Source organism: Lagopus leucura, unplaced genomic scaffold (genome assembly GCF_019238085.1).
Source record: "Lagopus leucura isolate 7727_CA_CO unplaced genomic scaffold, USGS_WTPT01 Super-Scaffold_73, whole genome shotgun sequence".
In the NCBI taxonomy this organism is placed as follows: Eukaryota; Metazoa; Chordata; class Aves; order Galliformes; family Phasianidae; genus Lagopus; species Lagopus leucura.
In genome coordinates this window covers 68,126,008-68,139,239 of record NW_024962252.1, presented here as the reverse complement: position 1 = coordinate 68,139,239, position 13,232 = coordinate 68,126,008, and the positions used below count along the sequence as shown (strand labels likewise).

The 13,232-nt window shown below is 41.2% G+C and overlaps 1 protein-coding gene across 1 annotated transcript in view; it reads left to right on the top strand.

The window, feature by feature from the left end:
• The window catches only part of PLD5 (phospholipase D family member 5), a 159,200-nt gene that overhangs the window by 119,783 nt on the left and 26,185 nt on the right, over window positions 1–13,232 (top strand). Inside the window, exon 5 of the mRNA XM_042892100.1 lies at window positions 4,939–5,066. Within this exon, the coding sequence (XP_042748034.1) occupies window positions 4,939–5,066 (128 nt within the window). The remainder of the gene's footprint in view (window positions 1–4,938; window positions 5,067–13,232) is intronic.

Below are 13,232 nucleotides of genomic sequence, written 5' to 3'. Positions count from 1 at the left end.
TAAGAGGGGTATGTGTGAGAGAAACAGGGGAGTATGTAAGCAAAACAGCTGATTTGCACTGAAGGTATTGCCTTCAGAGATTTCCCTAAAAGTCCATGAGTGTTCTCTCCGTAATATTAGTCTGAATCATTAATCCTTCTGCAACCAGGCAGACTTTTAAATTACATTTCAAATCCAATATTCCATAAAGAGCAAGAAATAGTTGATAGTCTATTTTGCCTTTTAATCATTCAGAGGCAAAAACAACTTTGTGTTGTCAAGTTGTGCATTCCTTTGCTTTTGTACTTGTCCTCCTCTGAGCACTGGCAGGTCACACTAATGGAGTTTCTGGAACAACTCCAGAGGTTTTGCAATCAGTTAAGAAGAAAGCAGAAATGTTCCTGGGGAGCTGATCCTCTGCCGGGGTCTCTTGTGTCTGTACACTACAGGACAGCTACTCTGCCACCTGGCAGGGTACAGAAAATTCTGGATTTCTGTCTCAGTATAATGAAACTGATTTTTATTTATAGGTGTACTTTGTCTTGTAGCTGAAAGCAAGTAGGTAAAATGGAAGCATCTGTTGCATAACGTAAGGAAGTGTTCACTTTGAAAATATATACATCTACATAGATGTGTGTACACGTGTTCATGTTTCGTAGTGAGCAAGTTGTGTTTAAAAAGTAAGTTTGAGGTTTTAGGGGTAATAAAGGATCTTTTGTTGAGCTTTGAGTTGCACGTTAACAGCATCGCAGCTGCTCTGAAAAGTCAAAATAGATGAAGGAGGGCAGCTGCTCCCTGGCACAACAGCGGCACAGTACGTAGTGTGTAATGCCTCCCATCCGCATGTGAGTGCTCAAGCACCCCTGTGCTCAAGTGTATGTGTGCCTTGTGAGCTCTAGATTTCCTGGTATGGACTGGGTAAGCCCGCTCTTGGCTTTAGCTTGAGGCCACTGTCCAAAATATATGCATCAAAATGAATCTCTTTGTGCGCCAAGTGACTGTCAGCAGCAGTGCAAAGCAAATTAGCCATAGCTCAAACCCTTAGATTCCTTCTGAAAGGTCATGTTACTTGGTATGTTTGCTTGGGAATACATAGAATTAGAAGAGGAAAACAACAGTGCCATGAGCAAAGGGTATGCAACGTGGCGATGACTGAAGGGACAGCAAGATGGGTAATTCGACGAGAGCAGCTGGTCCTGCTGTGGCCAGCATGGTGACGTGGGGAGCAGTGGCTGGGTGGATGCATGGTGGATTGGATGTGGGGCAGGAATGTTTGCCAGGTTCAAACAGCAAATATTCCAAAGAGCCATAAGCAGCATTGCTTTCCCTGGCCAGGCTCATATAGTGTACTAAAGCTTCCTTGGATCCTGCTCTCCCTTCCCTGCTGGGAGCTCTCACCAATTCCCCCACATCCTGAGACTACCAATAGTTGGTGCAGCTGCCCCTTCCCACCACCTGCACACCCCTGTGTCACAGTCCTGTTCCCTTGAGATGGGGAAGAAGGGGCCTTAAAAAGTCCGCATTTACAGCTCTCTTCTGCCTAGCAGTTGTACCCAGCCTGCCTCCCATCCTGCTGTCCTGCACCACACACACTCCCAACATGTGCTGTCAGGTTGCGTATCTCTGTTCTTCCTGCCATCTTCTTATTGCTGCGCAGTTCCCTTCTATCAGGGCCAACGAGGTGAGGGCTCTCGGGCCTTCAGCACCGCTCTGCCTGTGGTGAGTCACCCCTCACTGTCGCTGTCGCTTCCCAGGTCTGCTCTCCTCTTGATCCATAGATCCTTTCCCTTCTTGTCTTTGGTTTTAAAAACATCACAGATGAGAGTAAGAAAGTTGTGAGGACAGAAGGCCAATTTTAGCCACAGTACAAGCAACACAGCTTCTGTTCCATGGGCATTATGTTCGCTGGCTCCAGGGCGAGCCTGGTCTGCTACTGGCACTGCTAAGAATTTGCATGTTTGCTTTCAAGGCTGCCGAGATAACAGCAGTCTAAACAGTTGCTCTTTCTGGTTATTTTATAAAAACAATTTACTGTGTCCACTGGAGTGTTGATTTGGCTCGGTGACACTGCCTTTGTACCAGGACAGCCTGGTGCTATTCCAGGCTGCATGCAGATGTAGGATCTAAAGCCTCTGTTCACCCCCTCCAGTCTGTGGCATGAACAAGGCTGAGGGGCAGCCCTGTGCACCCTGGCCTGCTGCAGCCTGCCTCACAGAAAGCCCAGGTGTTCAAGGGCAGGGGCCTCTCTGTGCACCCCAACCTGATTCAGTCACTGCTCTGTTCTGGAGTGTGCAACAATTAGGGCAAGAGAGAGTACTCGGAGAAATGCCTGACACTTAAAGTGTGCTTTGATACCTATCCTACAGTGTTCTTTCTTCCTGCAGGAAAGGGGCACTCTGAACCAACCCTTACAGTGCACAGTTTCATGAGAAATCCACTTGAGTTCTGAGTGACAGCACTGTTTTTCTCTAAGCTCTCATCTTGCACTTCAATGTTTAGTGAACCAAAATAGTTAGATTTATTTTCTAAGAGTCTGGTATCTATGGTAGCAATCAAACCTACAAATTGTGCCTTTTGGTTGAACTCAGTAGACCCAGCCTTGTGTAACTGAGGCTGCGGTATGATAAAGAGTTCTGTTATGGCTTCTCATATTGATCAGTCCAGTTTAATTTCCTCGTGGGACCTGGGCTGTGCTAGGGATGATGGATTGTGTTGAAGGCCCGATAAGCGTATTTTAACAAAACATCTCAAGGGCTTCTAGAACAGAGGCAATTATCAATACTGATGCATGTTTCCTTTCATCAAAAGTTAAGGGCTGTAATAGGCTGTACAGCTGCTGCTGCTGCAACACATGACTTTTTTTTTTTTAATTAACTTGGAGATACTGTTTCCTCAACCTTGTAAGTGGGCTGCTTCCTGGAGGAAAATAAATTGGGTTCCGGGTTTTGTTTTTAATTGTATGTGTGCCAGCAGTACCGTCTGCGTGCTGTACTCACTATTTTGGTAATTTTAAACTTAAGTTTATATTTTAGGGTGATAGTCTTGTCCCAGTGATCATACCAATATGTGAACTGCTACTTAGGTCTTATAGCCAGAATTTTGTGTTGGGTTACTGATCATGGCTACTGTTTTTAATGTGCATGTTGTTGGTAAAATAGTTTACTGCTGTGGATTTGGCCATCAGCATTCTTGTTCAGTACTGAATATTTTAAAAAGACTTTTATTTTAGGCTCTCAGTTATGAGAAGGAAGACCATTGTTTCTGTTGACAGTGTTACCTTTCCTATACAAAAATGCTAACACTTCATTTATAAGCTATTTGCTGTAGGTGGGCTGTGGGTGCTAAATTCAAACTTGTTTAATGTTGCAAATAGGATGTAAGAAAATTTGACTGAAGTGAACTGCTATGTTAAACTTGATTTTTAAGCAGTTTTCAGACATGCAGCTAGAAGTTCAGTGCTTTCCAGAATTGTTTGCCTTAGCTAGTAGGAGGAATCACCTTTATTCATCAGAAAACAATCTAATCCATTTAATGCCCCAATAATAATTTCTCATTTCTTTCCCATTTCACACACGTTATCTCATTCATTAGCATAATTCTACTCATTAATGCATGGATTGAAAGCAGAAATGCTCAAAGGGGTAATGCTTTGTTTCCAGCCTTTCCTTTGTTTTCCTAGCATTGAAGAATGTGGATGTGTGATACCTAGAAAAAACTGGAAGCATGGTTGGCTAGTGCCAAGTACATATGAATGTAGAGACCACAAGGCATGTTCTTCTTCTTGCTCAAAGTCCTGCATTGTGTGTTTGGTGCTTCACCATATTTGATTTTTTTTCTCTTCCTGGTGCCTGAACTTCTAGAATCATTCATTCAAGTGAGATTGACAATTTTCAAAATTGTAGAAGGAACAAAAGGAATAAAAGGAATATTTAGCTCTGGTAATTACAGCTTAAAATTCAGAATATTTCTTAGTCAGAAATAAGAAGTTAAAAATATATTTATTTTTTCCCCTAAGTATCCTGGAGTTTTTAAAGTCGTCATTTCTTTCTAGACATGATGGAAACGCGTGGTACTGATGAGCACAGGAATGCTTATTGGGAGGTGCTGGCACTGCTACTGCTTTCCAGTCTACTCTCACTTCATCAGTTAGTCTCATATTAGTTGTCACACTGGGTTACTGTAAATTACCCTTGGCAATAATTAATTCAGATCAATCACCTAATCTTAAAAATAAATATCGCTGAAAAAACATGGTGCTAACAATCCCCTGAACTTACCTAAGGTCAAATATATTTTGGATTTAGTGCTGCAAACAGACTGACGGGGCTGATCCAGGCATTTTCACTCGTGATGGAGCCAACATGCTTTTACCTCCTCATGTGCAGGTTGATTTCAGTGGCCCATGATCCTAATAAAAACCATGCCATTCAGATCAGCAGGTTTGGTGTCACAGCTGAACGAAGCAGTTTAAGTGTACTTCAGGCCTCTGCTTCCTTCCTCACTCCCTCGTATTCCCCATGCCTGTTCCATGTGGCAGCCCGCTGTATGCTGGGCGCTCAAAGCACTGCGCAGAGCAAAGGAGCTGAGTTTGCTTTTCAGGAAGGATTTCTTTATTTCAGAGGTCATTATGATACGTAGCAGGTTTGTGTTACAGAATAGATCTTTAAAAATAAACTGGATTTAGGAACATACAGAAAAAAAGCAATTACCTGATTTTAAATGGGAGACAATAAACAAAGAGAATGTTCCCTTTACCTTTTTTTTTCCCCTTATATGTTAATTAAATATATGTTAATGAAGTCTAATGTGGGATAGTGACACTTTACCCTTGATTTTAAGCCTTAATGCTTAACTATGTCTCTCAGATAGCTGAGACCACAGAATGTGAAATTTCTTCATTTTAATGCTTGCAACTTCTTTTAAACAGTATTATTTATTGTAGTGTCCCTAAATTTCTAGGTGCTGAAGTGCTATATATGAACATGTCAGCGTATAATGAAGGACGCCTTCAGTCATCTTTCTGGATTGTAGATAAACAGCACGTGTACATTGGAAGTGCAAGCCTGGACTGGAGATCATTGGGACAGGTAATTCAATGGAAAAAGTAACCCTACAGTCTTTGAGCATGTAATATTTTTGAGGCCAACAAGTAGAGATGCATTGCTTTCTGTTTCTGATTTGCTGGCAGAGGGGTGCTACAGTTTTGATGACTTCTGCATTGACAAAAGTGTACTACTATGAACAGTAATTCTCTGCATCATCTATCCTCAACAGTTATGCTTTGGGATTGGTTGTTGTTGTTTCTTTGTTTTTTAAAGGGATTGCCTTTTACTGATTTCTGGGATGATGATGTTGCCTGAAGGTTGTAATTTCTGGTTTACCAATTAAAAATAAAGAGTAAGCCTCATCAACCACCAGGTCTGATGTACTACAATCTGCTGCTATGAAGAAATAATTAATCAGTAATGTCATTTATGTTTTTGTAGGTATCTGTAGCTTTTTTCCCCCTCAGATGTCTCAGGAATGCAAAAGACTGTAATAGTGTAATGGAGCATAAATGGCCCTGTGAGATCATAATCAGTTATATTTAGGGAGTGGAACCTGTACTTTTGTATGGCACAACAGAGAAAAAGGAAGCATTCTAGGTTGATAGTTATTAATTTCTATTTTAAAAGTATTTTCTTAATGTGAGCGGGAACATAAGAAAAAAGTTCATAATTTTGATAACTGTGAGAATTCTGTAAAGAAGGCGTGTTCAGTATGAAGCTTTTAAGATTTTCTTACAGGATCAGTCTTGTCAGAGTGAAGTAAATCTTTGCTCATGTAACATACCTACCTTAAACTGGATGCTATTTTAGTATTTTGAGTATGATTCCTCATTGTTAATTTTATTGTCTTTTTTGCATATGTTTGGAAATTTTGTTACCATCATATACCAGTATATTTTTATATGTGGTGATAAGACAAAGCCCAGAGGAATATTTGCACAGAGAAAAAATAAGTACTTCTTGCAAGCTGTTGTTAAAGAAAATATGCTTTCAATTAGCTGAGGAATGTATGCTGGGTTTTCGGAAGAGCCTAAGGACATGAGATGCTTGGCTTCTGTTGACATCGGGTATGAACATCCAATTTCCTTACCCCAGAGTTATAGTTTAATACATTAGAATAACTGTCAAAAAGATCTGATATGCAGTCCTAAAATAATAATCTGTCTTGACCTTTCCACTTAAGAGGCAAAACAAGCAGAGAGTTCTTCCATTTTATTATGAGTGCCTTCCTAAGGAGAACGTTCTGGCATGTGCAAAGGGCCCAGTGTCACAATAAGCCAAGTCATCACTAGGGAGACTCAGCTCCCACTGGATTTCATTATCAGAGTCTTCCTGTAGCTATGTCAGAGGGATCAGGCCCCACTTTCCTTTTCTTCAAGCAGCCTCAAAGAGTACAAGCCACGTATAACTGGGAAATGGAGGATCAGGGGATGTCATCCAGAGCCACATATAGAACTCGTGCATTTCTGCAGTGAAAGCAGGGAAGTCTCTGAAGATGTCACTACATATTTACTGTTCCATCCTGGTTTTACCTACAAGGAAGGGGCTGTGAAAAGGCAGACTGGGCTGCTGATTACTCACATATGGTCTCTTTAAAAACTCATCCGACTTTCAGAGTAACACAACTGTGGATACTGAATCAGCAAACCACCTGGGCAAGTTTCTCTAGACCCTGACAGCAAATCACAGGACAAAGTAGGTCTGTGCTATTCTAGAGACATATGGTACTTCGGCCAGTCAAGCACAGCAGTCGTCTTCTCGCTCAAACAAAACATTCCTATGAGTCAGTCTCAGTGTCACTAGCAGCAGCTCTATTCAGCAGCACAGCTTAAGTGTAAATTATGTGAGTGCATTCAGACTCACATCTCGTAATATCTGAAATGCAATGAAAAGCTTAAGATTTTAGCTGTGCACAGTTGTCAGATCTTTTTTGAACATCTCCCCTTGTATTTTCTGTGTGCATAATTTACTGTTTTCTCCCTACTCAGACTTTGCATACATTCAGGCCACTGCACCACACTATTCATTTAGGAGCACCTGCTCCACTGATGCAGTGGTAGGGCTGAAGATGCTCACTTTTAATATTGTACCAAATACAAGTAGGTGGCTGTTAGCTTTGCTCACCTGACCTGTGCAAATGCACCTCCAATTCTATTAGGCATGAGGCTGGTGCAATGCTCTACAACCAAGTGAAGTTTTTGTGTTCATCTTGCTGTAATTAACAAAAAAAGATGCAAGCCTCTGCAATTTGTTAGGAGTTTAAAAGGTGTCATTGGTAATTAGTTACAGGGTATGTGTTGAAATATGAATATTAGCAGAATGTAACTTCAGTTACTGAGTCTGAATTAGTGACAGGCCAGTTCTAAGGGAAAGCCTTAGCGGAAAAAATAACAGGAACACAATGCAGCCATGAAGCTGCAAGGTAGGCTGCTCATTGAGTTTATTCAGGCTGTTCATTTAGATTTGTTTTTCCAGGTGTGCAAATCAAGTTCAAGTACAAATCAAGAGAAGAATACAGATTTCCATATTTACAGACTTTACACAAAGAAGCATATTCTCAGAACTGTGTAGGATACTAACAAGATAAAATGTGGGGAGCTAGCCCTTTTAACTTGACATTTACAATCTGCATATGACATACTTCCTTCTCCAAGAAAAAATCACTCACTCTTGAGAAATCAAGATTTTTTTCCCAAGTATTTCTGTCTTTACCTAGGTAGTTATTTACAGATTTTCTCACTGCTGTATCCTGCTCAATTCAAACAGCAATAGTCTTGCCTTCAGCATGGAAGGTGGTGTTTATTGGAGAATTACATATGTGAAACTGCAGCAAAGAAACTGGTCTAGCTTTTTTTTGGGGGGGGGGGGAGAGTAACTATGAACAGGAGCTGTGGGTTAACATTTTTGTGCCATCAGGATTGTAATGTACTCCATAATATCTGCACATCTCCTTCCTTTGGCGAATGTTTTTCCCTGGAAGCACCACGTGCTCAGGCAGCTTGTATGACTGCATTTGTATTCAGATCAAGTTTACAAGCCAGGGGTTGCAAAGGTAATCTGCAGCAGAGCTCAGAATGGAGCCTGACACCTCCACAGCCTTCTGAGCTTGAGCAAGTTTTGTACACTGGCAAATATGTTGGGCTACAGTCCCAGAATCTTTTACCCTTCTTACCTCTTGCTTGCTAGGGAGCTGGAAGTGCAGAAGCAGTCGTTAAATGCTCTGTACTGTAATGTCAAACATCTCCGCAAAACAGAATATTTATGCAAGGTTACTGTGGTAGATACAACTTGATTGTCTCGTAGTTCAGTCCCTATCTGTTACAGCATTATACTTGTGAATCTGAATCTAAAGCCGAAATAATTATTTAACTTCCAACAGCTTCTCTGAAACCAGCAGCAGGATTTACATGTACAAAGGTGTCAGATTTCCTTCTACAACAGTTGTGGAGAATTCTTCTCTGCATTTATGAGCTTGACACTAGAAATCAATCTCATATGAGGCTGGCTAAGTTTTGCTGCTATTTTCTTGACTTTCCGTTGCTGACAAGAAACAGGGCTAGCATTTCCTTTAACAGTAGTGTTTCTGCTTCAGGAAGAGAGATTTTCATATACTGTGTTGTATATCACTTATGGAATAACATTTATAGTTGCATATATCCTTGTGCTTTTGCCATTGAAAACTTACCTGAATCTGATCTTTAACACTGCTGACAGAGCTGATAGCACAGGCTGTATTATACATTATTTCTGTGCAAAACTGTGTTTCAAGTGAGTTGCAAGTTTTCCAAGACTGTAATCATTTTGGCTGAAACCATCTATGCCAGCTATCTGCTTTTGTCTGAAGTCAAAACCCTGCAGGCAAGTGAAAAACAGTGTTTAGCCTTTCTGAAAAAAGGCATTTACAAAAATGAATGTTTTCTTATTCAAAGTGAAATGTTTTGATCTTTTCTTTGAACATGTATCTTTTTCTGCTGTTAACAATGTATGCCAAGTACTCCTCAATCTCATCATCTATTGGAAGTTTGCCATTTGTCGATGCCTAACAGTAATTCTTCAGGAAGTCCTTTCCTGTCTGTCTCACTTCATTCTCTGAGCTTTTGTGCAGTTACGTACCTCAGCTTGGGGACTCTTTGGGTCTGGAGTACCACTGAGATGCAGAGGTGTAACTGGGGGAGATTAGACCAGAAAGGAGAAGTGGTTGGCTGGACTGGTCTGGATGCTCTGGTCAAGTAACCTAACAGGTCCCTAAAGGGACATGGGTTTGGTTTGGATGCTCTGAAAAAAGCACCGGCAAGACAGAAAGCCAGATACGGAGGGGATGAGGAACCTGCAGGAGACTGTCACTGCAAGATAATGAGGCTGGGGAGGTGTAGGAAGGAAGGAAGAAGATGCTGAATAACAATGATCCCAGGGAAAAGTGAAATTAGCTATGTGAGGAAGCCAGGCAGATTAAATTGCAGGACAGGTCTGCTGAAGAGAAAAGATGGCAGACTACACAGGTGTTGAGAGAATTGCAAAATCAGTTAGGAAGTGAGAAACTGTATGGTGATGTGCTAGGAAAACACATGTGAGGGTTGCTGAGCAGAAGCAGAACAGGGACAAGAGGCTGGGAGCTGAGACTGAGAAATGAGTTTCAGTCAAAAGACAAAGTCTGCGGGTGCAGTGTGGAGGTCTGCAATGGGAACTGGTGGGTAAGGACTGGAAGCCAAGGGCTGAGAAAGTCTCTGCCTCTTCTTGTTCAGGCTCTGGTTTGTACCATCATTCACGTGCTTAACTAAAACATTAAAAGCACTGCAAAATTAGTGTCATCAGTAAGCTCCTGTTATTGTTTTTCTTAATTGTAGTATTCTGTTTGACTGGAAAATATACCTTCTACAGTCCTTTGAGGTGGTGAAAATGCTTTTCAAACACTGAGTGTGTGATTTTGTCCAGTAGCTTTTTCTGCATTTTTTTGTTGTTCTCTTCTAAATTTTGCTCTACTGACCCATTCTTTCTGAGCAGGGATATAAACTGTTATGCTACTAATGATGGTTTCTTTGAAGGTTTTCCAATCTCCTTTTGGAACTATAGCAGTAAAATAAGTCTTCTCACTGATCTAGATTCTTTCTTGTACATTTGTTAAACTGATAAAATGGTGCGAAGACTACAAACTACTCTTTCATCAAGCTGGTATACCTGGAAGAATTATGTAAAGGCAGTCACTCATTCTCTGTGGTGTCATTTGCCCTTTAAAATGTGATTTAGAAGGGACGTTAGAACAGGTAGATTGTAAAGAAAAAATTTTAAATTACATTTTGAACTTTGTATCTCATATGAGAGATGTATGTGGTCATCTGTACAACTTCCATCTTCTGCTTCACTGACATATTTGTTAATTGCTGCAATTGGTGAAGCATCTTCCCAGTGTTGCCAGGCTCTCACCTAGGAAGTTAGTCTTGCAATCTTTGAACAAGCCAAACAACATCTTTGGGCCACAGCTGGGCAACCCACTTAAGGATGTACTTAAAGCAGTGACACACAGAAGTCTACAGTTAGTCAGCAAAATGCATACATCCCTGCTAAAACGTCTGGTTAAGAAGGGTTAAAATTGCACAGATTTACTCCATCAGCTGCTGCCTGTGATTTGCACTGGTAACAGTGCAAGCAGCAATGATGCCATACTCTTCTTTTACCTGGTTACTCAACCAGGTAGCTTAACAATGTACCTAAAATAAATTATCATCCATAATAGCAGTGAGAGGGCTAACAAAAAATGCCATGTTTCATTTTTTCCATGGCTTCCTCAAATAATTTTAGTGGAACCTGAAAATGCTTTTTGCTCCTTAATTCTCTAAAGGACCATGTCTGTAATACAAACAGAACTGTTAATCAGCTCAAAATACACTTCTGAAGCTCCTCATGCTAACAGCATTTTTGGAAAAGTTTTATTATTCACACATGAGTAACTAAATCCAGTGGGCAAACAACAGCAATGCATTAGCTGAACCGTTTCAGAAAAACATTTGTAATCAGCCCTTGGAAAATGTATTATGGAAAATTACTGAAATGAGTAAAAATTAATCCAGTTGTCTTCCTGGAAGTGGAATCAGGCTAATATTAACTACTCATGCTGCAGGCTAACAATAGCCCAACTTGTGACTTCTAACAAGCAGTAGGTAATCCAAACATCTGTGTGCAGTTAATGTCCACATCTGAACTTCTGAGCTCTCAACAAGGCTGCTGCCTGTTCCTTCCCTGTAACTGGTAGACTGGTTGTGAACATGTGGACCACTAATCAAGTGCAAATATCCAGAGTCCTCCAGTTATTGACAAGACTGAGGTCAGAACCATCAGCTAGGAGGTCGCTCCTGTGTTGCACTTCAGCACACAAACTGTTTAGACTGAGGAAAAATGTGCGTCTTGGCATGCCAAAAAAGGTAGGGGTGCTGGGAAGAAACGTTCTTGGGGAAAAAAAAAAGAAGTAAGCCTGAAAATAAGGTTAAGTTCTTGGCTGGAGAAAGGATCCTAGAAGTAGAAGTCCTGGAGATCAGGGATCCGTGAGGAGATGGAGGCTAGTGATGTCCCACAGATTTTGGCTGGCAACAACTGGGAGGTGTGAATGTCAGCAGCCACAAAGTAGGGATGGCCCCAACTTTCTGTTCCATCATCCCAGACCAGCAGCCACCTCCCCGAAGGGATGGGAAGTGGCCCAAGGTGGACAGCAAGGAAATGTGCTTGCAAAAATTCAGCAGCTAGAAAAGCTGCCTCCTATCTGTTCTTAGACAAACCCCGACATTCTCTGTCGGTGGTCTTTTACTCTCTCAATACTCTTCTTCTCCCTTGGGGCTGTAAGTTAGAAATGGCTGGTTATCTGCGTAATCAAAGCTCATCAGAAAAACGGATAAACTGTCCCAGCACTACTAGGACACAAGCAGTAACTTATTCTGTCTGAGGGGCTTGGTTTTTATTCAGTGCTTTGAGATATTAAATAAATTGCACAAGAGGGCAAAAATATGGTAATATTAATTCCTAAAGTATAAAAGAACGGTGGAGCAACGCTCTGATTGCTCGAGGAATAAAATCAATGAGACACAATACATCCAGTTCTTTACTCAAAGTCTCATCCCAATTATATGTGGAGGACTTTTTCTGTCACAGCTTGATATTGTTGAACTTCATCCCACTGGCTTCAGCCCATTGATCCAAGTTGTTCAGATCCCTCTGTAAGGTCTTTCTCCCTCTAGGCAGATCAACACTTCCCCCACATGGGTGTCACCTGCAAACTTAATGAGACTGCATTTAATGCCTTCTTTGAAATCATCAAGAAAGACATTCAATGGGCCAAACCCCAGTACTGATGGGAACACCACTCATGACCAGTCACCAGCTGGATTTGACTCCGTTTGCCACTACTCTCTGGCCCTGGCCATCCAGCCAGTTCTTTGCCCAGCAATGAATGCAGCTGTCCAAGCCAGGGGCTGCCAGCTTCTCTGGGACAATAATGTGGGAGACAGCATCAAAGGCTTTGCTAAAGTCTAGGCAGACTGCGTCAACAGCCTTTCCCATATCCACCAAGCAAATCACCTGTCATAGAAGGAGATGAGGTTGGTCAGACTGGATCAGTCCTTCATGAACCCATGCTGGCTGGATCTGATCCTTTGAGACAGGTCTAAAACAAGAGTTTCCTGAAACTCAGGATGATCTTGAATGCTTCTAGGAGCAAATACAGTCTATAGGGCTTTTCTTTTTCTCTCAGAGAAGAGGAATAATTATTATCTCAAACTGCATCCTTAAAAACTGTAGTTTCTATTTACTTGTGTCATCTATGTTATCCTTCCTTAAGAACAATATATGTAAGTATTTAACTTCTCTACACTTTAAAGTACATCATGGTGATCTCATTTATTACTGCTTTCCGAAAATCCTGCTATAGCACAGCCACCTCTCCAAACTGATCGCTGAGGCAGGATCTGTACATTTGCAATTTCTAGTAATGACAGCTGCATCTTATCTTTACGGAACTGCACAGAACAAGAAACATGCTATTATCGGTCAGTCATTTTTTTTTAACTTTTATCTAAATTAGTCTCTTGAAGTTATGTAACAGTGCATCTGGTCCTTCTGAGATAAGATACTTTGTCTGACACTTAGTGGAATTGCATCTTTTCACTCTAGCAAACATTACACTGTGTTTCTGCTGATAGAGTGCTGTTTCTTGTATAACTA